We start from the raw sequence: 26276 nt of genomic DNA, 5'->3' as shown, positions 1-26276 counted from the left end.
GGGGACTTTAAAAAAAAAAAAGCGCGTACGCTAATGGCGGCCCCCATAGGGAGCCGCCATTCGCGTGCCTTATTTGGTTGCTGTAGTCTACGTAAAGATTTACGTAGACTACGGCGAAAATAAGGGCAACGCAAATAGCGTTGCCCTTATTTTCGGCGTAGTCTACGTAAATCTTTACGTAGACTACAGCAACCAAATAAGGAACGGGAATGGCGGCTCCCTATGGGGGCCGCCATTAGCGTACGCGCTTTTTTTTTTTTTAAGTCACTCGTGATAGGCTACGTGACGATTGACGTAGCCTATCACGGCTGACTTGCAAATCTAGCCGTGATAGGCTACGTTAATCGTCACGTAGCCTATCACGGGGGCGTTTTGTTTTTTTTTCTTTCATTGCAATGGCGGCGGCGGCAGCCGGTCGAAAGATCGGCTGCCGCCCCCGCCCAGGACGAACACCCGCCGAACCGCCGGCCGGACCCGCCGCCAGGAGGGACATTCGGCAAAGGTAAGTCCCGTCCCGGGGGGGGTGCGGGGGGCGGGGGGGTGCGGAGAATTTCTCCCCGAAACTTGTTCGGGGGGCCGAACACATTGGCGCTCGGCCCCCCGAAGTTTTGGGGAGAAATTCTCCGCCATCCCTACCACAAAATGGCTGTCATGAAGGGTGGGTGGCAAAAGCCAAGTAACCTGCCCAAAAGATGGAGTATACAAGGCAGAGGTGGGGGTCTGGACCCCAATACACTAAACAACTCATTTGAGCCCACAGTTTTCAATGCCAACAAAAACCTATTTCACAACGATCCCAGCTGATGGTGAGAAAATGTTTTTAAGTTGGAGGGGTAGAACACCGTGGCAGGAGCCCAGGGATGCATTGGTGCCTGTACGCACCATGATATGGGACGCCAACTGGCAGCAGCTCTCTGGTCTTCCCCAGCCCTACCTGGAGTTGCCAGGAATTGAACCTGGGGTTTTTTGCTTGCCATGGCCGTGCTCTGCTACTGAGCTACCATCCTTCTCTCAGGCCAGGACTATATACTCAAACTGGCGCTTTGTGTCAAAGAGCACTTGAACTGGAAATGGAAGACAAACCACATATATCATGATCTGATTCTATGAAGTTCATTTATTTAAATAAAGTGTTTGCTTTTCAAAAACCCATTACTGTGAACAACTATCTAAATTTAATTAACACCAGCCTTGATAGTAAATATGCAAGGACTGGCTGTAACCAATTATATCCAATGGAATTGGACATTAAAAAGACACACACTGGTGTTGGCGTATGCTGGGATTGGATTGAAATGGAGAATACATATTTTGAGTGAGAAGCTTTAAGCTGGAAAGAGCCAGCATGGCTTATGATCTGGACACCTGGCCTGGTGATGCTGACTGATAACATGGAAACGTAATCTTGTGCAACTTAACTAAGCTTTGATGCCATGCTCTTAGCCTCAATGTAACACTAGTCTAACAAGTCATGCCACAGCATAACACATTAGAAATGCACTGTTTTCTTTTTTGCTCAAGCAAAAAAACCCATGCCTTTCTTGTCTCCCATTTCATTTCTTATCATAAAATGGATTTCTTGAAATGTAGCCAGGCTCTGCCCTGGATCTGAACTGTAATTTTATATATGTAAACATTCCTAAACCACCTTTCCAGACATGAATGCCCAAAGTGGTGTATTAAAAAAAACAGAAAAAAATATTCTGCTGACATAGGAAACTGCCAGTTAAGCTAGCCTTACAGGGCCTGATCCACCTGAGTGCATGCTTGCAACAGGTGTACATGTAGCTGCTCAATAGACAGCAGTCATGCCAATTAGCCACTTGGGGAAGAAATGGGGAATTAAGCCCACACACCCCCTCACTCCCCCTCCCAAACAGCTGATCATTCAGTACTATCAACGATTAACTGATGGGGCTACGGACACACCATCCCAGCTCTTGGATCAGGCTGGGCAATCATGGGCCAATGCACATGCACAATTCCCCATCCAGTAAGGGATTCAGGGTGTCTCTACATTACGCGAAAACCCCGCATCCTTTCTGGGGCTTTCTGCTTTCACTTTCTTTGTGAGATTTGGGTGGGCATCTTTACACAGCAGACATGTGGTTTGCACAGAGGAAGTGCCTCCCTTCCTCCCTGGCATGTGTGCAAAGGAGCGGGGCGCGGGCAGGGGGGGAGCCTTGCTTTCGTCACTTAACTTGTCCTATGCTATTTCCTCACACCCCTAAGCACACTTACTTGGGAGTAAGCCCCATTGAAATCAATGGGACGTACTTCTGAGTAGACATAAGATCATGCTGTAAGTCTGCAACCTTCAGCACACTTACTTGGGAGTAAGCCCCGCTGAACTTAACGGGGTGCTCTGGCTCAGCAGAGAATGTTGATTCCATGCTTGGTGGCGTGGGGGATCAGATCTGTCTCCCTTCATTGCAGGGAGGCATTTTACCCTCTTCTCCCTCAGACTGAGAAATGTGCTCAAGGATTTATTTATTTATTTATTTATTTATTTATTAAATTTATTAATCGCCCATCTGACTGGTCACCCAGCCACTCTGGGCGACGTACAGCACACCATAAAACAATTTAAAACAATAAAATTTTACCATAAAATTTTTTTTAAAAAAAAAAAAATACCCTAACCCACCCCAAATGCCTGCCTGAACAACCACGTTTTTAATGCACGACGGAAGCTCATTAAAGAGCTCATTTACATGGCATTACATAAGCCGACCTTACACACTGCAGATATAGTGCCATTAACTTTTATTACTAGTTTATCTCCGATCTTTTCGGAAGCACGATAAAGGGGAAAATGTGCACAAGGCGTCCTGGAGGTTGTCGATGTCATGTAAAGGACCCGCAAAATTCCCTGAGCGACCAATCATGAGCATGCAATAAATTGCTCATGTAGAGACACCGACAGATTCAGAAAGCCTGCTCCCAAAAGACACTCCCTGTCTTGAGTGGGACAATGGTTTCTTAGGAATTCAAGAAGAGAGGCTTCAAGGCCAGGTATGAATGAACCGTAATCCCTGCTCATGGCCATTCTGCAAGGTTGGATCAGGGGTGGGGCGAGGTGGGTGTTATGTGCAGAGGGGGATGGCCAGCTCCATCGCCCCCATGCCTGTGCTACTCACAGAACTACTATTTTTCTTTCTGTATTGAACTTGTAGTGCGGTGCCATTCCCCTCAATGCCATTGCTCTGCCTCCACTTGCTCCATTCACTCTTCCTCCAGCAGCCTGGCAGCTTCTTTTGATACACTGTGCATGCGTGGCAATCGTGCATGCACAGGTCATGCAGCTCATCAGTGGCAAGCACTCCAGGAGGGTGCATGGGGGAACAATCCCCCTAAAACATGAAAGTCACCACATATAGGCTCTCTCAACCTTTGTAAGATGTAAGGAAGGAAGGAAGGAAGGAAGGAAGGAAGGAAGGAAGGAAGGAAGGAGAAAGAAAGGAAGGAAGGAAGGAAGGAAGGAAGGAAGGAAGGAAGGAAGGAAGGAAGGTTTTTATTTCCATTTCTGCTCCTGTTTGAATCCTAAAATGTCCCAAGTTAATCTTGTTATCGAATTAAACAGAGGAACTACACCTCTACAATGTCAGCCTTGGTATTCCACACTTAATTAAAATGATGAAAAGACTGTGCAGGAGGGCTAAAAGCTCACTGGGAGAGGTCACCTCCCAATGACATTCATTAGCTAATTTGGGTTTCTGTAAGGATCCAGGTGGAATCAAGCAAACACCTTTCTAAATAATAAATATACACAGACTCCCCCCTCCCCTCCAAGCTGCCATTGTTTGAGAGGCGTGCTGGCTCCTAAGACATCCTTCCCCCACAAGCTGCGCTCATGTGATGAATCATCCAGGCAGTGGGATTGTCTGTGCAGCTTTGCAGGAGGGAGGGAAAGCCAGTGGTTCAAAAGGCAGGGTTTTGCGATTCCCTGTCCTGTTTGCAAGTCCAGGCAAATATATATGTATATATATAGGAACCCTTTCCAGCTGATTTGACATCCGCCACATGTTGTGTTTCTTTGAAAGCTGTCAGCCCTTAATTAATAACAGCAATCAAGTTTTAACTGCAGATTCAAATCCACCCCCTCTCCAAAATTAATCAGCAGCTGACAACCAGCACAGGCTTGGGGAATTGGTATTGTTGGTAGGACTACCTTTGCATACACAGTACACTTTCACTAGCTCCCTGTACCATGCTTGATGAAAAAGCAACTTGGGTAGATTTTCCTTTCTTCCAAAGCCAGCAGATAGTTTACCTTTCAAGTAAGCCTTCCAAGGCTTTCAAAGTATGAAGAACCACGGGCAACTGAATATGGTAGTGCTCAGTTGAAATCAGTTCACCTTAAAAAAAATATTTTTAATAAAAAATAGTTGCAATTGTAACAAAAACAAAAAAACTAACAAACAGAACAGCAACAAGAAAAAAAGAAAGAACATGGGGAAAAAAGCATATCCATTCATAATAACCATTCACAACGCCATTAATAAAAAGAAAAGAACATGGAGACTAAAAGGGGGGGGAGAGGATTCAATACTTCTATTTCAAATATATGCATTATTATAAAGCATATTATGCATCTATCTAAATAAGTATCCAGACAAAATTGAGGACTCTAGGACATAGGAAATAAGCTCACCTGTTCAACATGGATCTGCCACAATGCTGATGAATCTTGAACTTGTTTGTTCTTTGAATGCACTGTGCCTCTGGCATACTCCTTGTCAACTGATAACCTTCAGACATCACCTCAGCTGTAAGGTTTTTCAATGGAGTCAGTTCACACATTCATTAAGTCTTAAGAAATCTCTCAGAGAAATCAGGGGTCATATACATGAATGTGTGAACTGGGTCTGAATTAGAAATATATTATAGAGGTGAGCCAAAATTTCTCAGAAGAGTTCCCCACCACCACCAGAACATTTCTGAGAATTTTCTCCATCCATCCATGCAAAATGTGGGCCGCTTTTTGTGCATCTGGCACTTTCCACAATGCCCCAGAATAATGTTTGGTCTGGGACATTCATTTTCGGGCTTTGTTGGGGATGCAAAATGGTGGCCCAACACAGTTGCTGGTAGGGCTGCCATCCCCTGAAACAGCAGCAGCAAACAAAACAAAACAAAACAAAAACCTTAGTGAAAAGGGGGGATCCTGTGTCATTGCCACTACTGATTGGAAGCTGGGACCCCGTTGGAGAATTTCTCCTCCACCCCCAGGGAATATTTAGCAAAATGGGATGTCTACAGACACACCTAGGGATGTCTGTCGTTTTGAAATCTGGCCCTTTGAGGGCTCAATGGACTCCCACTGCCCAGCTGACTCGGCTCACATAGGCAGGCTGAGCCACAGTTTTTTTCCGAAATCCGAGAACTTTTTCCACATTTTTTTAATTTGTTCAAACAGAGATTTGTGTAATTTGTGCAAATTTTGACCACAATTTGCACAAATCTCCATTTGTGCAAATTAAAAGATATATGGAAAATCCACTAGCTGGGCCAACTCACTGCAGACCAAGTCAGGCCAGCTGTAGACTGAGTTGGGCTGAGTCGGGCCAACTAGCAGAAGATGACTCGAAGTCCAGGGGGCTAAGCTGAAGAAAGCTCATCAAGCGCCACCCCGCAACCAGATTCCTCCAACATCCCTACACAGACCTAGGGATGTTTGAGAAGTCCACAATGGAACCAAATTAGTGTGGCTTTTGATAAATCCAGCAGATGGATTCTGCAGTGGACTGGTATTTCCCCTATTGAGCAGACCATTTTTCTAACTCTCCTGATTCTGCACAAATCTCATCATCAAAAAGTGTGCCAAAAAAGGCCAAAAATGCATGAAGGAATTTGCACATTTTTCCACATGCAAATTTGCACAAATGTGCATTTGTGCAAATTTGAGAACTGAAAAAAAATCCAATTCCATTGATGGATGGACTGCAGAACGAAAGGCACCTGACAATCCACAGAACACAGACGGAACAGATTTTACACCATCTTTACATCCCTACACACACACCAATCTGGTTGCCAGCAGATTAGGAGAAGAGTTTCAGAAGGTCATTTTTGCACAGCTCTAGGAAAATACACCTGCAGGCCGTCATGATTATCCCTGCCATTTTATCCCACAGCTTCCAAGTTGCTTCCCCTTGCTATTCTCACTAGCTTTCTCCAACTTTACAGGAAATGCTTTTCATCGTTGCCCCTTTACAGCCCTGTTCACACATTCTTTGCGTAGAATGGAGAGAGCAAATGGGATCATGCCTGTTAGCTGCTTCCCCAATCTCCGCGTACCCCTCCTCTGTGCATGGGCTCTGTTCACAAGCTCAAAACACCTGCATGGAGATCAGGAGCAGGGCCAGCGGGCATGTTCCCGCACCCTCCTCCATTCGTTTATTCTACACAAATGGATGCATATCATCCCGACCACCACCTCTGCAGCTGTGATAGGTGTCAGTGGCCTTCCCAGCTATAACCACGTGGAGGCAGGAGAGAAACAGAATCCAGGAGTAAAAGAGAAATTTGGGCACATGCAGATAATCACCCGAAATAAGGAAGCCTGCTCTACCCTGCTCTCTGGACAGAATTTTGTTTCAATTTGATTTTTGATAAGAATGTCTCCAAATTTGCAAAGGTCCCCATATTTGGGGACAAAAAGAACGTGATGTTTAAAAAAATCAAATGTGGGAGAAACCGAAACTGACAGATTTGTCCATCCAGGCCCAGCGGTTTAGTCCTTAGCTTTAAAGGTCTGGGCTTGAATCCCAGAGTATTCATAAGAACATAAGAAGAGCCCTGCTGGATCAGACCAAGGGTCCATCTAGTCCAGCATTCTGTTCACACAGTGGCCGACCAGCTGCCCCAGTGGGAAGCCCACAAGCAAAACATGAGCGCAACAGCACCCTCCCACCCATGTTCCTCAGCATACTGCCTCTGTTACTGGAGGTAGCACAGAGCCATCAGGACTAGGTGCCATTGATATGCTCTATGAATTTGTCTAACTGCCTTTTAAAGCCATCTAAATTGTTGGCCATCACTACATCTTGTGCTAGCCAATTCCAGTTTGACTGTGTGCTGTGTTCAGCCATATCAGAACTTAAGTAGGGTTGCCCCCCCCCCTTTCTCTTTGTTTGGGCAGGATCTCATCTTGAACAACTGCATGGCAGGCAGGTATATCATGTTCCTCTCCATGCTGGGAATAACTGTACCTATTGAATTTGGCCAGTGCAGATGGGTGAGAATTATGTTTCAGTTCACTTTTGATAAGCATTTACCCAAATTTGCATTTTTCTTCATATCTTGGATGGAAAGAACTTGAGATTAAAAGAATCTGAGTGTCGGAGGAACTGCAGCTGTCAGATTCGTCCATCCCTACAGTCTCACCCAAATGAAAGGATGACTCAGTTTATTAAGCCCCATGCATCTCTTCTAGATGGAAGCTGTCCTGTCTACCCTGGCCCAAGAGCAAGTGAGACTGAAGTCTTGGCAGTGCGGCATGCCTACTAGAGATTAGGGATGTGCGAAAGTCACTTACCTTTTCGAAGGGGGTGATTCGCGGTGGGGGGGACGCGCTCTGCACCTCCCCCCAAAATCCTAACCTGGCCGGCTCCGCTCTGTGGCAACTCCGCGGAGCCGCTGGCCAGGTGCATTCGCAGGCATGCGGAGCCTGCGGGCACAAATGGCGGTGGCTACAGTGGCCGCCATTTGCATTCCCTTTTTTTGCCGTGATAGGCTACGTAAATATTTACGTAGCCTATCACGGCCTCTGCAGGGACACAAATGGCATCCCTGCATTAGCCGTGATAGGCTACGTAAGTATTTACGTAGCCTATCACGGCAAAAATGGGGAAGCGAATGGCGGCCACGAATGCAGCCGCCATTCGCAAAGCAGCGTGAACGGCACCAGGTAAGTGCTCCGTTTCGCGCACCTTTTGTGGGGTGGTGGGGCGGGGGGCTTCGTTCCACCATGGATTTCGGGGGCCGAATGCACTGGCATTCGGCCTCACTGAGATCCGTGGTGGAATTCTCTGACATGCCTACTAGAGATGCTGTAGGCACTCCAGAGGCAATGAATGGGTGATAAAGGAGAAGAAGTATATGAGGAAGGAGAGGAGGAAAACGAGAGATTTGGATGTGGAGAGGACTGGAAGATATTCACCTTTTTTCCTTGGCTGAGTCAGTGTACTCAGAGGGGAAGGGGAAGGGAATCAAAGATTGTGCTTCCTTTGGTTGTGGGAGGCCCCACAACCTGAATTCAACCCCTGCAGGAACCCAGCCCAGAACTGGAGGTCCTCTGGAACAGAGACTTTGAAAAAATGCAATGGAAGAGAAGCAGAGGTGAAACTGTCTCTGGTATTTGCAGAGTGATGCCTGACAGCTGGACCATGCCTGGACCATGACAATGGAGGGAGAAGCAAATGGAGGAGTACTGGATTTTTTAAAAGGAATCAGCTTTGCTGCGCTTTGGTCCATACAGGGCTCCATGAGCGAGTGCGCCGCACCAGTAAAAATTGCTTCACAGAACATACTTCTGGGTGGGGGTGGAGGTTAGAGTGAACGTCATCTGACTGGCAGGGGCTGCTCACCCAATAAGAGAGTCTCCCCCCCCCTTCCCAACCCCCTTTCTCCTTTCCCCTGAAACTCCAGATGCACCTGCATTTCAGGGGCAAGCCTCATTGAGCACAATGGGAGTTACTTACAAGTAGACACACATATGCTTGTGCTGGGAAAGGGGGTGGGGTGAGAACACAGGGATGGGAAACCAGCCCCCTTTCTAACAGCAGGATCTCTATAATGAAGGTATGAAATAGTTACTTCCTAAGGCAATAAACCAAGCCATGGAGAATCACAGGTTCAGTAAAGCTCTTTACAAGCTTCAGGGAATCAGTGCTTTAAACTCTGTATTCAATTCAGGAGGACCTCTGTAAATTCTGATGTGGGCATTCAAAGGCAAACCTCATTCAGCACAATGGGAGTTACTTCTGAGGAGACACTAATGGGTTCGTTCTGGGAAAGAGAGCAGTAAACACAAAGACAGGGAAACCAGCCCCTATTGTAACCTGATGCTGCGCAGGATTTCTATTAACGAAGGGTCGAAGTAGTTACTTCCTAAGGCAATAAACCAAGCCATGGAGAATCACAGGTTCAGTAAAGCTCTTTACAAGCTTCAGGGAATCAGTGCTTTAAACTCTGTATTCAATTCAGGAGGACCTCTGTAAATTCTGATGTGGGCATTCAGAGGCAAACCTCATTCAGCACAATGGGAGTTACTTCTGAGGAGACACTAATGGGTTCGTTCTGGGAAAGAGAGCAGTAAACACAAAGACAGGGAAACCAGCCCCTATTGTAACCCGATGCTGCGCAGGATTTCTATTAACGAAGGGTCGAAGTAGTTACTTCCTAAGGCAATAAACCAAACAACAGTGAATCAGAGCCTCAAGAGTGCACTTTACAGCACTTAGGGAACTGGGCTTTAAACTGTGCCATTTCAATTGAGGGGGATCTCTGTAAATTCTGATGTGGGCATTCAGGGGACAAGCCTCATTGAGCACAATGGCAGTTACTTCCAAGTAGACACACATATGCTTGTGCTGGGAAAGGGGGGTGGGGAGAGAACACAGGGATGGGAGACCAGCCCCCTTTCTCACCTGATGCTGCCCAGGATCTTTATAACGAAGGTGTGAAGTACTTACTTCCTAAGGCAACAAACCAAACAATGGAGAATCAGAGCCTCAAGATAGCATTTTACAGCACTTAGGGAATTTGGGCTTTAAACTGTGCCATTTCAATTGAGGGGGATCTCTGTAAGTTCTGATGTGGTCATTCAGAAGTCAAGCCTCATTGAGCACAATGGCAGTTACTTCTGAGTAAACACTAATTGGTTTGTGCAGGGATGGGAAACACATAGGAAACACCCTTGACCAGGGTTACTGTGAAGGGCACCCCCCTGGGCGGGGCTAGCGTACCCGAGGTCAATGCAGGGGTTGGGTCACACAGCAACTATACTGGGGAGAACCTGACTTGAGGAAAAGAATTGGACTTTAAGCAGTCTCAGGAATTCCAGGTTTTCCCTGATAAGCTCCAAGGTAGCTGCTGGATGGCCATGACATCATCTATCCCGAACGACCTCCAAATGAAACCAGCTCAGAGTAAATCACTCATGGAGACATCCTGCTGGTTTAGTGTATTATTGTGTTGATGTTAACCTCACCAAATAAGACTATAATGGAGCATCTGGCTGGCCTAAATATGCAAAGACTAAAATGCTAAGTAGAAATTTAAAATGGGTCATCCCCACCTTCCCTGCGATTGCCAGAAACTGGACTTGTGTGGATATATTCCCTGCATAGCAGTACTGGTACATACTTCTATAGATGCTGGAGGACCATCCTTTGTTAGCCTAGTTGATGGCTTAATAGTCCAGGATGACTGCTTGACGTTTCATCAACAGGATCTATTGACAGGACATGTTCCCCTGATAGCTGGGAATCTCTCCCTCTCCAGTTTTTGGAATGTAATACCCATCAAAGCTGGGAAATGTAACACTTCCTTCACTTCAGATTTAGCCACAACCAGACAGAATTTGGAACTGTGAGTGAAGGTGAAGTACCTTTGGCTTCAGGAGCTCTCTCTGGGAGATTTGATGAAGGATTCTTGGTTCACTGCCTGGGTTTGGTTTGCTTAGAGGGATATGTTAGAAGCAGGGATGTTTGAGAAATCCACAATGGAACCAAATGAGTTTGGCTTTTTCCGAGTCGCCTGGATTCCATGAACTTGAGGACTTTTTTTTTTTTTTTAACTTTCTGGAATTTTACACAAATTTAGTTGTAGAAAAATTAGGGATGTACGACAGTCACTTACCTTTTCGCGGAATCTTTCGCGGTGGGGGGGGAGGTGCTCTGTCCCTCCCCCCGGAATCCTCGATGCGGGGGAGGCGATCCGACGGCCGGCGGATTCGGTGGCAGCGGCAGCGGCAGCTCCTGCAGCGGCGGCTCCGGCAGCAGTGGCTCCAGCAGCGGCAGCTCCAGCGGCTGGTCTCCTGGCCAGCCACAGCCAGGCTGCTGCCGTCGCCATTGCCATCCTTGCAGCCAGCCGTGATAGGCTACATAAGAATTTACGTAGCCTATCACGGCTGGGTAAAAAAAAAAAAAAACAGCGTACACAAATGGCAGCGGCTACAGTGGCCGCCATTTGTGTTCCCTATTTTTTGCCGATTTATCTTACGTAAATATTTGCGTACACTGGGTTTTTGTTGTTGTTTTTTTACCCAGCCGTGATAAGCTACATACATTCTTACATAGCCTATCACGGCTGCCTGCAAGGACAGCAATGGCGGCGGCAGCAGCCCGGCCGCAGCTGGCCAGGAGACCAGCCGCCAGAGCCGCTGCCACCGCCAGAGCCAGAGCCACCGCTGCCGGAGCCGCCAGAACCGCCACCGCTGAATCCACGCATCCACCCCAGGTGAGTACCGTCCCAGGGGGATTCTGCAGGGGGGCGGGGGGCGTTCCGCCACAGATTCCGGGGGGCTGGATTCTAAAGAATCCGGCCTCACTGGAATCCATGGCAGAATTCTCTGCCATCCCTAAGAAAAATATGCAAAATAAAAAAGGAAAGGTTCCTCCTGTGCAAGCACCGGGTCATTACTGGCCCCTAGAGGGACGCTGCTTATGCTGGCGTTTTCATGGCAGACTATAGCGGGGTGGTTTGCCATTTCCTTCCCCAGTCATGATTACCTTTCCCCCAGCAAGCTGGGTACTCCAATTTTACCGGCCTTGGAAGGATGGAAGGCTGAATCGACCTGAGCTGGCTACCCAAGACCCAGCTTCCGCTGGGATCGAACTCAGGTCATGGGGAGAGTTTCGGTTGCAATACTGCCACCTACCACTCTGCGCCACACGAGGCTCTTGCGCATTTCCCCCATAGCCTGAAGCATGAAAATGAGCATGGGGGGATTTGCGTATTGGGGGGGGATTTGTGCATTTTTGCAAGTGTGAGTTTGCAGAGGTGTGAATTTGCACAAATGCAAATTTGCAGAAATGCAGGAAATTGGAAAAAATCTGATTCCGCTGATGAGCGGATGACAGAACAAAAGGCACCTGACAACCTGTGAAACATGGACAGAACAGATTTTACTAAATGCATACATCCCTAGTTAGAAGTCTGCTTGCTTTCATTAGGCTCAGCTTGTGTTTTTGTAAATAAAATGGATTGAAAAGATACCACAAATTTCCAGTGGACTCGCATCCAAAGGAGACTAAATCCTACCCTTTAGACTTCTCTGGGAAGTCAGACTTCTGCAGACTTCTCCAGGACTTCTACCCTTCTCAGACTTCTCTCTGATGACTTCCCATCATAGAACAAACTGCCACCAAACCCATCTACCCTAATGGTTGTCCTACATGCTCCTAGAGCTGCTTGCCACTGTATGGCATCTGACAGGAATGGGTCAGAGCTTAAAAGTGTGGACTGATTCAGTTGGGAAGTGTTGTGCTTGAGGTGATGAAAGCTCTCTTGCTGGTGTTTGACAAGTACTGATTCAACCCACACAATCAAATCACCACAATGTTGCCTTTGTGAACAAACCCCAAAAGATCATAGTCAGGGGAAGGGGAGTATATTTCACACAATTTATTTCATTTAATAAAAGCATTTTTATCCCACCTTTCCTATAAACAACAGTGCTCAAGGCAACTTGCAATCTAATCAACATATTAAAATAACAATAAATTGCAAAATCATACATCTGTTTGTTGAACAGGTCAAAATAAAAGGTGTTTCCAACTTTGGATGGCATGCTACAGGGGGGTCTGGGAACCGCCAAATGTGTTTACACTATAGCTCCTGACTTACTATCTAGGTTGTATATTGTCTGAAAAAGTACTGAGACCACAGAATTCTCAAGGATCAGTCAGCGAGATTTGACAGTGAGTCTGACTTAAATTACTTAAGTAAGTGCACTCTTGCATAATGAAAGCATAAGAACATAAGAAGAGCCATACTGGATCAGACCAAAGACCCATCTTGTCCAGCATCCTGTTCCCACAATGGCCAACAAGATGCACATGGAAAGCCCACTGGCATTATATGAATACAATAGCACCCTCTTGCCTGTGTTCTCTAGCAACTAGTATTCAGAAGCATACTGCCTCTGATACTGGGAGCAGCATATTGCCATCATAACTCTTTCTTTCTTTCTCTTTTAAACCACCCAATAACCCAAGTTCTCTGGGTGGTGTATCATACATTAAAAATAAAATACAAACAATAAAACAATGAATAAAAACAGTATATAATAAAACCAAGGTAAAACCAGCAGGAAAGAGTAAAAACACTCCAGCACATGAAACCAAAGTAAAAGCAGTACCAATAAAAGTGCAGTGATCTCAAAGCCCTAAAGACAGAACTTAGAATACCTGGGAGAATAAAAAGGTCTTCACCTGGTGCTGAAAAGACCATACTGCAGGTGCCAGGTGAGCCTTTCTGGGGAGAGCATAAACAGGGTGCCACCACTGAAAAGGCCCTCCCTCTTGTAGCCACCTGCCTCACCTCATTTGGCAGGGGTACCTGGAGGAGCGCCTCAGGTGATGACCTTGGTGTCTAGGTAGGTAAATAGTAGCCACTAACAGCCTTATTCACCATGAATTTGCCTAATTTCCTTTGAAAGCCATCCAAGTAGGTGGCCATCACTACATTTTCTGATAGTGAATTCCTAAGGATCTCTCCAAACTTAAAGAATGGGCATCACAATGGCAAATGCAGTTCAATGTAACCACATGTAAAGTTATGCACATCGGGGCAAAAAATCCCAACTTCGAGTATAAGCTGATTGGTTCTGAGCTAGTGGTGACCAACTAAGAAAGAGATCTTGGAGTTGTGGTGGACAGCTCGATGAAAATGTCAACCCAGTGTGCAGCTGCTGTAAATAAGGCAAACTCTGTGTTAGGCATAATTAGGAAAGTAATTGAGAATAAAACTGCCAATATCATACTCCCCTTATACAAATCTATGGTGTGACCACATTTGGAATACTGTGTATATAGTTCACCACACCTAAATAAAGATATTGTAGATTTCGAAAAAGTGCAGAGAAGGGCAACTAAAATAACCAAGGTGCTGGAGCACCTCCCCTATGAGGACAGTTACAACTTCTGCAATTGTTAACTTAGAAAAAAGGTGAGTAAAGGGAGACACGACAGACATGTACAAAATTATGCATGATGTGGAGACAGTGGATAGGGAGACTTTTTTCTCCCTCTCTCATATTACTAGAAACCAGTGGGGTCATCCCATGAAACAGATTGGTGGGAGACTCAGGACAGATCAAAGGAAGGACTTCTTCACACAGCGCATAGTTAAACTCAAGAATTCACATCCACAAGATGTCGTGATGGCCACACATTTGGATGGCTTTGAAAGGGGATTGGACACATTCAGGGAGGATAAGGCTATCAATGGCTACTACTCCTGATGGCTATATGCTACCTCCAATATCAGGGGCAGTATGCTTATGCACACCAGTTGCTGGGGAACATGGGTGGGAGGTGCTGTTGCACTCCTGTCCTGCTTGTGGGTTTCCCACGGGCAGTTGGTTGGCCACTATGATAACAGAATGCTGGACTGGATGGACTCTTGATCTGATCCAGCAGGGCTCTTCTTCTGTTCTTATGTTCCCCAGTCTGACTATGTGCTGTGTAAAGGAGAAAAAGCCCTCTTAGTCTAGTCAGTGGAGGGAATCTGGACCAGGAAGTCAAGGCTATAATACTCACTCTGGCATCCAGCAAAGGATCACCAGCGGTGAGATACTTTGGCAGATAAAACCCCAACTGTCATCTGCATGCCATGAGGCGGTTCTGCATGGAGATGGATAGCATCCAAACCAGAAGATATAATGGCTCAGTTGTGTACCTGCCACTGCCAGCTGGAGGCCAGCCTAGTTTTCCAGATTTTTAGAAGGGTGTAAATCAGGCCTGGGCACCATTGTGAGCGGCCAAGCCAAGGACAGCCCACCAGGCATGTTTTGTGGCTTCCCAGAACTTTGACAACCCCTTTGTGTTGCAGTCCCAGGGTGCTATTGCACTTGGTTCCTGGGCTACATTTAGCACAGCAGACGTTGTGCATAGGGCTGAAATGCCCACCCAGCCTCACCATTATGTTTGTAGGATGTGACTTTATGTGGGCAGAATGGCCAATTTTGAGGTGGAGTGAAGGGTGAGGTGAGTTTGACAGCAGCAACAATCACATTCCCAGTTTCTGGTGTGCAACTTTCCCTTCTCCTGCAAGGTTGGAGAGTGAGAGCAGCAAGTATTACCCTCATGACTCAATTTCATAATGGCCTACTGCCTTTACTCTGAATGGGCATCATAATAATGGCTTGTGATGAAAAGGTGATGTCTTATAGCCAAATCAGAGTGAGGGCAATGCTTCCTCCTCTTACTCTGGAGCCTTGCGAAGGAAAAAATGGCACCTGCCACCAACACAGAGCACAATCACCACTTTCATAAAAATGTTCACATGCACACCCCAAGCCCACTATCAAGGGAAAAGTTGTGAAATTAAAAAGATGTCCATTGCCAGAAAATCTGGCCCTTTGGGGGCTCACTGGATTTCCGTGGTGACCCTGATTTGGCTTGATTTGCAAGTCAAGCCACAGATTTTTCCTGAAATCTGGGAACATTTTCCTTTAAAAAAAAAAAAGTGTAAATAGAAATCTGACAAATTGCAGGCACAATTTGTGCAAATTTTGGCCATAATTTGTGCAAGTTGCATCCAAAAATTTTGCGAATTACATTTAAAATTTGCACAAATTATGCAAATTGTGGTAGAAATTCATGCAAATCTCTATTTATGCAAATACAAAAACACTGGAAAACCACAAATTGTCCCTACTCAATGGAGATCGAGTCGGGCCAGCTCACAAAGAAAAAAAGCCAAAGTCCATGGGCCCGAGATGCTGAAAGCTTGCCGAGCTGCACCCCCCAGAAGGATTCTTCCAACATCCCTAGAAATGAATTTTCAGCACAATCTTAGTTGTATAGGTAGCTGAATAGGACAAAGGCATGAGAAAGCATACTTTTTTTGAACTCTATTTGGGGTGAGTGGCATTATTTCTCCTGGATTGTCAATCCTGAATCAGCCCTAATAAAAGTTTTCAAATATGCAGAAGGCTGCTAAATAAACAGTGAGAAACAGATTGCTATAGACTGAACAGAAATTCTTCCAAAGAGCAATGACTGGCCAAGGGGAATGGCTGGAAGCTGAATATAAACAGTTTGTCCATCATGAAAAGTGTGTGGAATGTCAAGAAAGTTAAACTACTGAGAACGTTAGCATTAATTTTTAAATACAAGTTTCTAGTACTCATGGTTAAAGAGTGAAGCCAGGAAAAATGTGAACTGTATCTGGTGATGTTTGAAAGACAGAGCTGGGCAGGACAAACTGGGTCAGACTATAGTGTCATAGCTATCTCCCTTTCACCATGTGGGGCTGGACAGGTTTATTGTCTTCAAAAAATGGCAGATCACCATATTTGATGTCGGAGGATGGGCTTTAGTTCATGTCAAGTTCCAACTGATTAGAAAAAAAAATATGAAAGGAAGAATGGTGAAGTCATGCCCAAAATACATGTTTACAGGGAGATGTGTGGATTCCCCTGACCCACATCTCTGTGGTAATGTATGGTGTAAAGCCACATGGCAGTTCAAGAGTGCAAGGTTAGGTGAGGACTGAATGAATTTCTCCCCCATCCCTAGTCAGAACATCCCAGAAGAAATCTTCCGTCCTAGTCACACATGCACAGATTTCCTCCATGTCTAGTAATGTGGTGACAGGGTTACACAGTGGAGAAAAGAACAAGAAGCAAAAGATCCCATTCCATGTGAGAAATGTTTGAGCAATCTTTTGTAACAAGGGGCCCTTAATCTGGGCTTCTTCTCCATCATCACCTCCTCTTTCCTCTGTTGAGGGATGCTCCAGCCTCCTCCACTTGAATCTTCTAGATTCTTGTCAGGCCTTCCATTCTAGGTGATTGCAAAATTGCAGGTACAGTTAATTGCAGGGGACACTTACAATGAGCGAAGAACATCCGTGTGAGAAGTGACAATCGTTGCACCCAGAAATAACTGGGAGGAGAAATTGATGCTGGTAGTTCTCCCCTCACTTTCCACCCCCACAAATGCTGACATGAAAAATAAAGCTCATTTAAAATAAAAAAGAAGAACTAAGCTAAAGAGAAAACTAATTCCAATTAATCAGGTATGTGAGCAGAGCCCTATTCTTAGTGAAATGAAAATCAGTAACCTCTCTTTATTTTGCACGAAATGTGGGATATTAACTATTCTACTCATCCGATGAAGAAGGTTATAGTCCACAAAAGTTTCTGACAGAATAAATATGTTTGCCTGTAAGGTGCCACAGGACTCTTTGTTGTTTTTGCCACCATAGACTAGGGATGGCAAAGAATTCCACCGCGGACTCCAGTGAGGCCGGATTCTTTAGAATCTGGCCCCCTGGAGTCCATGGCGGAACGGAGCAATCCCCCACCCACCCCGCGAAGTCCCCACGGACCGGATCCTACCTGCCTCCAGAGGTCTGCTGCTGGCCGCTTCTCCGGTATGCAGCCGCAAATGGCGTCCTGCGCAGGGGACGCCATTTGCGTCACTGCTTTAGCTATGATATGCTATGTAAATATTTACGTAGCCTATCACGGCTACAGCAGTGACGCAAATGGCGTCCCCTACGCAGGACACCATTTGCGTCCGCAGCAGCCCGGCTGCAAATCGGCCCGGCTGATGGCTCCACGGACACGCCACGGAGCGGAGCCGGCCAGGGAGGATTCCGGGGGGGAGAAACGGATCATCCCCCCTCCCGTTGAGGATTCCGGGGGGAGGACTTGATCACCTCCCCCCCCCCATGGACCCCAGCAGAGCAGGGTAAGTGGGGTTTCGTACACTCCTACCATAGACTAGATGGGCTCTGCAAATTATTGGATAGGGTGCTTTACAGAGCAACCTGTAAACAAAAAATTGCTCCTGCTTCCACTCTAAGGGAGCAATCCTATTGGGATAGGCAGCTACCTCCAAACTTGGAGGCAACTGCCTAGCCAATGCAGGGTGGGCGGATCATGGAAGGGACCTTCTCCGCACTCCACCTGCCCTGCATTCATGGCTAGATGGCCAATTTCAGCTGTCTAACTGCAGGACTTCAGAGCGGAGGTGCAGGGAGGCTAGACAATGCATAAGAAGCGTCATGCTGGTACTTCTGCACTTCCCCCCTCCCCACCCCCAGGAATGCCACCTTTTGCCCTGCTCCATGCTGCTCTTCTGAGCGTGGAGCCCACGGACAATCCATGCCTCCGACAAGGTGGCAGGGTTGGAGTGGGGAGGCGGTTTTCCGGGAAACTGAACAATACTATAGCCACCTAACTGCTGTCTAGCGACCATAGGATTGCGCCATAAATTACATTAGGGATGCTGCATCAGTCCTTCCTGTTTAAACAAAAACAACTTCTTTAGATGCCATTTTGTAAGATGCTGGTCCTGTGGTGGGAAGAGGGAAGGGGCAGCAAGACTAGAACTCTCATCCTGGCTGTACCTTACAGTCACCACATGAAAAAGTAGCTACATATAAAGCCCCCTGTACATGAAGGGCAATATTTAAATAGGGAAAGGTAACAATGAGCCCTCCCAACATATTATGATAATGTGATGTCCGAGCTAATTGTCTCTGCTCCTGCCCATCAAAACCTCAGGGGACAATTAGCCACTAAGGAGAAAACTGATAAGCGGAGATAAAACAACAGATAAAGAAAGGTGTTTAGAGGCTCTGCAATGGTCTTGAGTCTACTCCTCAGGTCTCTAGAAAAACCTTCATTTCCATGCCCCTCACCCCTAGAGCTGTAAGCCACAATTTCTCCCCACCCCAAAAAAATAGGTAATTTTTCTGAACATTTTCTTCCCCCCTGAACAGTTGGAAAATGTCAACACACTTGAAGCAAAGAATATTCAGTGAAATGTTTTCCCAAATTTTCCAACCACTCGCAAGCCTGGTGGAGAATTTTGGGAGTAATTGTGGATGAGGTTTTTAATATTGTGTAAATTTTATTATTAAAATAGAGGTGGTGGCAACGGTGATGGACTGCTCAGATAAGGACCTGAAGGTACCAGCACTACTAGACCAAGGGTGCCGACCTCCAAAGCGCACTGAGGCACTTCAAAGAGCCCCCGACCCACTACGGGTCACTTCATGCCGCCTCCACTTCACCTTGGAAGGGGCTTGAAGTGACCCAAAGCATCGTGCTTCGATTCGGGCTTCGGGCTACGGGCCGAAGTGGTGCACAGCCCTAGAACTAACAGTATAACAATATAGTTTCATTCATTATTCACTGCATTGCAATTTCTCATAGAATTCCATGAAGAATGTTCTGAGAATGGCCTTTCCTTAGGCTCCCACCAAATTATTGTCTCTTCTCTGCCCACTTGGAGAATATTTGGCAGTATCCCTCCCACCCCTCCAAATGTGGCAAAAAGTGAATTCCAGAGTTTAACTATGCACTGTGTGAAGTACTTCACACAGAGAATAATTAAACTCAGAAATTCACTTCCACAAGATGTAGTAATGGCCACACATTTGGATGGCTTTAAAAGGGGGATAGACAAATTCATGGAGGAGACGGCTATTGATGGCTACTAGTCCTGATGGCTATATGCTACCTCCAGTATCAGAGGCAGGATGCCTCTGTACACCACTTGCTGGAGAACTTAGGTGGGAAGGTGCTGTTGCACTCATGCCCTGCTCATGAGTTTCCCACAGGCAGCTGACTGGCCACTGTGTGAACAGAATGCTGGACTAGATGGACCCTTGGTCTGATCCAGCAGAGCTCTTCAGATGTTCTTAGAGAGCATTTGGGCACCATAGGATGCTACAGATCTCCTCCTCCATCGTGGTAGACAGGACTACGAGCATGCAGAGGGAGATCCGAACATGAATCTTCCCTCCCGCACACCTTCCCAGCCTCTGTGGAAAGCCTCACTTAGGAGGTCACAATTGTGATCTCATAAGAGAAGTCAGAGAGGGAGAAAAGGGGGCATGCTGGTGGCCGGGAAGGGGAGAGGAGAGGTTGCACAGTATCCTATGGCCTCTCTAGTCCCCTCCTGCCCACCCTAAGGTAAGTCTGCTAAATGAGCTCAGAGGCCTGTCTAGCTGATTTTTGTGTTTTAAATAGAGGAACAGAGGCAAAATCACTTGCAGCCTCTTGCCAGCACGGCATACGATAGGCGGGAGGCTCTGAACTCAGAGCCCTCTGTCTGTAGGGAGCACAACCGATAGGACTGTGCCTTAACGTAATAAATTATTTAATTAACACACGAACCACTTGGGCGGGGTGGCACTTGGGTTGGAGAAGCGGTGTGAGGGAAGGGGCAAAGCATCTACTCTCCCAGTGCCACGTCCCTAGGCCAATTCAGGGGCCAACAGCAACCTTGAAAGTTTAAAAAGATGCTGGGAGATTGGATTGTAGTTCTCCTATCAGGACTGGCCCTGAGCCGTCAATAAGTAGCAGCACGTAGTGAATGGATTTTTAATGTGTCCAAAAATGTCTTCCCTAGCTCTTCTGTTGACAGAAACTGGCAAACAAGCAAGCACTTTGAGAAGGTAGGAATTGCTTCCAATAACTGCAGGTGCTGTTGAAATCCTTTTGCCAGTCCAGGCAAACAAACCCCATCATATGCAGCACATTTCTCCAGCTCAAACTACACATGAAGCAGAATTCCACGATTCTTTCCACCTCTTTTTTTTTTTTTTTTAGCCCAAGGAGCTCAGATCAGGCTGTTTCTCAGAGGAAGAAAAGTACTCAGAACGATGCTACTGAACCCATTCTACTCTGGTTCCCCTCCTTTTCAGTGCAAGATGACTCTGCCCCAATCTGCTTTTTCACCTGGGACCAGAAAGATACTAAGGCTGCTTACCTATTGGACTGCTACCTCCTAGATGGAAGTCTCTGATCTCAGAGGTTTCTAAGTTTCCTATGCCCTGCTAGGCTTCTCCCAACAGGGGGGGAGGAGCAACAGAGGCAATTTTTGTTATTTTCCCCCCGAGATGGACCTCTGAGCACATCTAGTGGAGTTGCACTGGCAGGGGCAGGGTTGGAAATGCCATACTATAGAGCATATCCACATGAGTTCTTGGTTCCAAAACAAGCAAAAGCCGAGTGTAGCCAAACCCGTACCCTGGATTTTAGGAAAGCCAATTTTAATAAATTCAGAGCAATGATAAGTAAGGTCTCATAGCAAGTGACTCTAATGAGAAAAGGAATCCAAGATGGGTGGGAGTTTTAAAAAAAGGAAATTCTAAAGGCACAATTGCAAACAATTCCAACAAGAAGAAAAGGTGGAAGACAACAGAAGAAGCCAATGTGGCTTCACAGAAAGCTTAGAGATGACCTGAAAACAAAAAAGGACACATATAGGAAGTGGAAGGAAGGCCAAGCAACAAAGGAAGAGTACAGGCAGGTAGCACAGAATTGCAGGGATGGCGTCAGGAAGGCTAAAGCTGAGAACGAGCTGAGATTAGCAAGGGATGCTAAAAGCAACAAAAAGGCTTTCTTCAGCTATGTGCACAGCAAAAGACAGGAGAAAGAAATGGTGGTTCAGCTATTAAATAAGGATGGCAAAACGATAACAGATGACAAAGGCAGAAGTGCTCAATTCCTACTTTGGATCAGCCTTCTCCTGAAAGAGGGTCTATGAGCCACCTGGCAAAGGCAAAGTACAGGCTGAAGGGGCAGGATTGCAACTTGAGGTTGATAGGCTTATGGTCAAGGAACACCTAATTACTTTGAATGAGTTCATTTTTCCAGGGCCAGATGAGCTGCATCCTAGAGTAATAAAGGAACTGGCAGAAGAACTCTCAGAACCACTGCCTATTATCTTTGAGCAATCATGGAGGATGGGTGAAGTGCCGGATGACTGGAGGAGAGCTAATGTTGTCCCTCTCTTCAAAAAGGGTAAAAAGGAGGAACCTGGGAACTACAGACCAGTCAGTCTGACATCAATCTCTGGGAAAATTCTGGAGCAGATTATAAAGCAATCCATCTGTAAGCACCTTGAAAACAATGCAGTACTCAAAACCAACATGGATTTGTCAAGGACAAATCCTGCCAGACTAACCTGATTTCTTTTTTTGATCAGGTAACCTCCTTTGTGGACTGTGGGAATGCTGTGGACATAATATACCTTGACTTCAGCAAAGCTTTTTACAAAGTGCCCCATGATATCCTGATTAACAAACTAGCTACAAGTAGGGATGTCCAAGTATTCTACCACGGACTCCATTGAGGCTGAGTTCTTTTGAATCCAGCCTCCAGAGTCCGTGGTGGAATGGTTCCACCTACCTCCACCTCCCACTAGACCCACGTGGAGCCGGATCCTCCTTGCCGGCCGGCTCCATACAGCAAGCGATACAGCCACCATTGCCATGCCATATCGCTGAGCACTCACTGCAGGAAGGGATCCAGATGCAAAGGATCCGCTATGCGATTTGTGGCCGTAAAGGTCTTAGATTAAGCTAAATGCAGCCGTAAATGGCTGCATTTAGGTCAATCTAACAGCTTTACGGCCGCAAATGACATCCACTATGCCATTTGCGTCCTTGAGTCTTCACATGATAGGCTACACAAATATCTATGTAAATACAAATCCGTAGCCTATCGCGTGAAAAAACAGGCACCGCAGGGCTAAGTCCTGGGCCCAGTGCTCTTCAACATGTTTTTTTTATGACTTGGAGGAGGAGGTGCAAGGAATGCTTGCTTATCAAATTTGCAGATGACACAAAATTGGGCAGGATAGCAAATACCTTGGAAGACAGAAACAAAATTCAAAGACTGGAGCACTGGGCAGAAAACAACAGAATGAAATTTAATAGGGATAAATGCCAAGTTCTGCATCTAGGGAAAAGAAACCAAAGGCACATTTACAAGATGGGTGATACTTTGCTCAACAATACTACAAGCGAGAAGGATCGTGGAATTGTTGTAGATCACAAACTGAACATGAGCCAACAACATGATGTGGCTGCAAAAAAGGCAAATGCTATTTGGGGCTGCATTAATAGAAGTATAGTTTTCAAATCATGTGAAGTACTAGTTCCCTTCTACTCAGCACTGGTTAGGCTTCATCTGGAGTACTGTGTCCAGTTCTGGGCACCACACTTTAAGAAGGATGCAGACAAGCTGGAAAGGGTTCAGAGGAGGGCAGCAAAGATGATCAGGGGACTGGAAACACAGCCCTATGAGGAGAGACTGAAAGAACTGGGCATGTTTAGCCTTGAGAAGAGAAGACTGAGGGGAGATATGATAGCACTCTTCAAGTACTTGAAAGGCTGTCACAGAGAGGAAGGCCAGGATCTCTTCTCGATCATCCCAGAGTGCAGGACGTGGAATGATGGTCTCAAGTTACAGGAAGCCAGATTCTGGCTGAACATCAGGAAACAACAATGGAACCCATGACCTAGGGAGGCGGTGGGCTCTCCCACACTAGAGGCATTCAAGACGAAGCTGGACAGCCACCTGTCAGGGATGCTCTGACTTAGATTCCTGCACTGAGCTGGGGGTTGGACTCGATTGTCTTGTAGGCCCCTTCCAACCCTATGGTTCTACGATTCTATGATTTTGTGATATCCTAGCCTCACTTCCTTCCCACCTTGTCCACCCACCCACCCTTTTTTTTTTTTCCTTTCCCTGAATCACAGGGAATCTCAGGAAGCAGCTGCCATGGTTCTTTCTGCAGTGGTTGCAAGGGGGTGAAGGAGATGGATTCAAACGCAGAGCCCGCTCTAGAGGTCATAGCAATGTCTATGGCCTCAGGTGGGGGACCTCAAAAAATCCTACAGTCCCTGGGATGCTGTCCCAGAACCATAGGATTATGCCTTTAAGTCCCCATATCTACCCAATAACTTTCCCCTCACAGGTGGGGGAAAAAACACCTTGGGCAGAGCAGATTTCACTTCAGAAAAGTCAGGAGGGGAAAGGGCTAAGCAGTCTCTCTCCACCCACCATTCTTTCCCTAAGACACAGCCTGGCCTGAGCTTCCAATGCTTGAGGAATTGAATCTTGGCAGATTCCAGAGTCTAGGGGGATGGGTAAGAAATTAACTCAGCTGAGGGTATGTATGTTTTTTACAGCTCAACTCAATCCACATATCCTGAAACCAAAAACAGAAATGGAGTCAATTTGTGGTTGGAAATCTGTAAGTTTCTGGGCTTACAATGCACTCTGCAAAATATGATGACATGCACCTATTAGAAAGATGGACAAAAAACACTGCATACATTTCTAAAATGCACACAAATTTGCTTTAGTCCTGTGGTGCAGAACTGCTTTCAGTGTGAGGGCCAAAGGCCATTTCAGGGGAGTTCTTGGGGGGCATATTCCTGTGCTGGGTGGGGCCGAAGGCAAAAGAGGCAAGGCCAAAAAACCCAAAGGTATGAGCAGGTTGTAGTTTAAAGCTCAATGCTGCCCATAACTAAGCCTTGGGAGAGGCATTTCAACCTTTCAGAATGAGGCAGGGGGAATGGCACAAAAGCCCGGAAACCACCACATGATTGGTGATTGGAGGAAAGAGGATGGTGCCAGGAGATGACATGGCCTTCAGGAGAAACCTGGTCTAATTTCTGCACCCCTGGACTAATTGGAATCCCAGAGTAAGTAGAAAGTAGGCTGAGTAGACTGAGAAAGCAGACTCCCCCTTGTCTTTAATAGTGGAGCCCTACATTTTCTGTGGGTTGGGTAGCCCTTTCACCAGGGGCTTCTTTACACGGAGCTTTTATCCTGCTATTGAGATTGCTCACTCACGGAAGTTTGCGGGTCCTTTTCATGTCATCAACCTCCAGGGCACATCCAGAGGTATTTCCTGGTTATTCCATCTCAAAGAGATCCGGAAATAATGAAATATTAAAATACATTGGATTGTTGCACATTAAAATATTTCATTGATCTCTATGGAACCTTGGAAATTAAAAACTTCCCCTCTCAGCAATCATGTGGAGCCCATAGTGAACACGGAAAGGCTCCACAACAGGACAAGTGCGGGTTTTTTCTTTAATGTAAAGGCGGACTAGGTCTGTCATTTCCTGGACTTTTCCCACATAGCATGGAGTTTCTGTAGGATCAATGTGGGATTCTCTTCTCCTTGGCACCTGATAGGTATACACTTATATTTTCCACCCTTTTAGCTGAAAAGAGCTTTTTTCCTTCCAATTCTAGGTACAGTAAAAATAACAAAGAGTCTCGAAACGTCTTAAAAGCTAAGCATTTCTTATCGTCTAAGCTTTTGTGGCCTAGAGTCCACTCCATCAGACACAGTTAATGTGAATCCATGAAAGCTTAAGCCATAATAAATGTGTTAGTATTTGAGGTGCTACAAGATTCTTTGTTGTTTTCAGCTCTGACAGACTGACATAACTCTGGGAAGTAGATGATCAAAAACAAGATGGAAATTATTTCAACAAAGGGACTGCATCTGCGGCAACCAGTGATGAAGAAAAGCTGCCGGATTCACCACCACAATTCCAGTCTAATGCTTTCCAAAAGATAGTTGGGTAACATCAGCATTAGCATCACCACGTCAGTAGAAGGTTTGCAAAAAGCAGGACTGCTGGCAATACACTATGATCCATAGTTTTTCAAAAGTCCAGACCATGGCCTGAAAACCTAACAAATAATTCATGATTTTTTTTTCTGAAAAAGGTCAGAAAAATAAAGCTTTACAGTGAATTGGTCCATTTATAAAATGTTTGCAGCCGTGTTGGGAATATTTTTTAAAAAATCAACACATCAGCAGGATAACAGCTTTGTAAGAACCAACCAAAACGTTACAAAATAGTCAGCAAGCTTTGTAGGATTCTAATTCAATGTTATAAACCAAAAATAGCAAAAGGGAAAAGTGTTTGGGAGCATGGTAGAAAACCCCCAGTGTGGGCCATGATGTCCTATCAGAAATGTAGAAAAGGTAATTTCAGAATTAAAATCGAAACGTTTTCCTGATGCATGAGATTGGGATGTATCATGTATGGGATGGGATCGTGGTATTTGTGTGGGAGGGGGCCCATGTTCCCCATTTGAACTGCCCCACCCAAGAAAAAAAATATGCTTAGCTATGCATACAATGTCCCTTTTGATGCTTTAGTATTCTGCCCATCTGGTTGAACCTCTAACCTCCCTTTTTTTCAGACCACACTGACCACTCTGAAGAATTTTCTCTAGTGACTGCAAATGGCTCCAC

General features: G+C 45.9%; 1 protein-coding gene across 1 annotated transcript in view; it reads right to left on the bottom strand.

Moving 5' to 3' along the window:
* LOC146343588 (uncharacterized) overlaps nt 1-26276 on the bottom strand; it is a 47983-nt gene that overhangs the window by 12294 nt on the left and 9413 nt on the right. The window contains exon 2 of the mRNA XM_084859746.1: nt 4655-4769. Coding sequence (XP_084715872.1) covers nt 4655-4769 — 115 coding nt within the window. The remainder of the gene's footprint in view (nt 1-4654; nt 4770-26276) is intronic.

This window comes from Heloderma suspectum, chromosome 5, assembly GCF_057233095.1.
Source record: "Heloderma suspectum isolate Gila_16-S chromosome 5, 16-S_ref, whole genome shotgun sequence".
NCBI classification, from domain to species: Eukaryota; Metazoa; Chordata; class Lepidosauria; order Squamata; family Helodermatidae; genus Heloderma; species Heloderma suspectum.
Note: the sequence above shows the minus strand (reverse complement) of the source record. Positions and strands in the feature narration are given on the sequence as shown.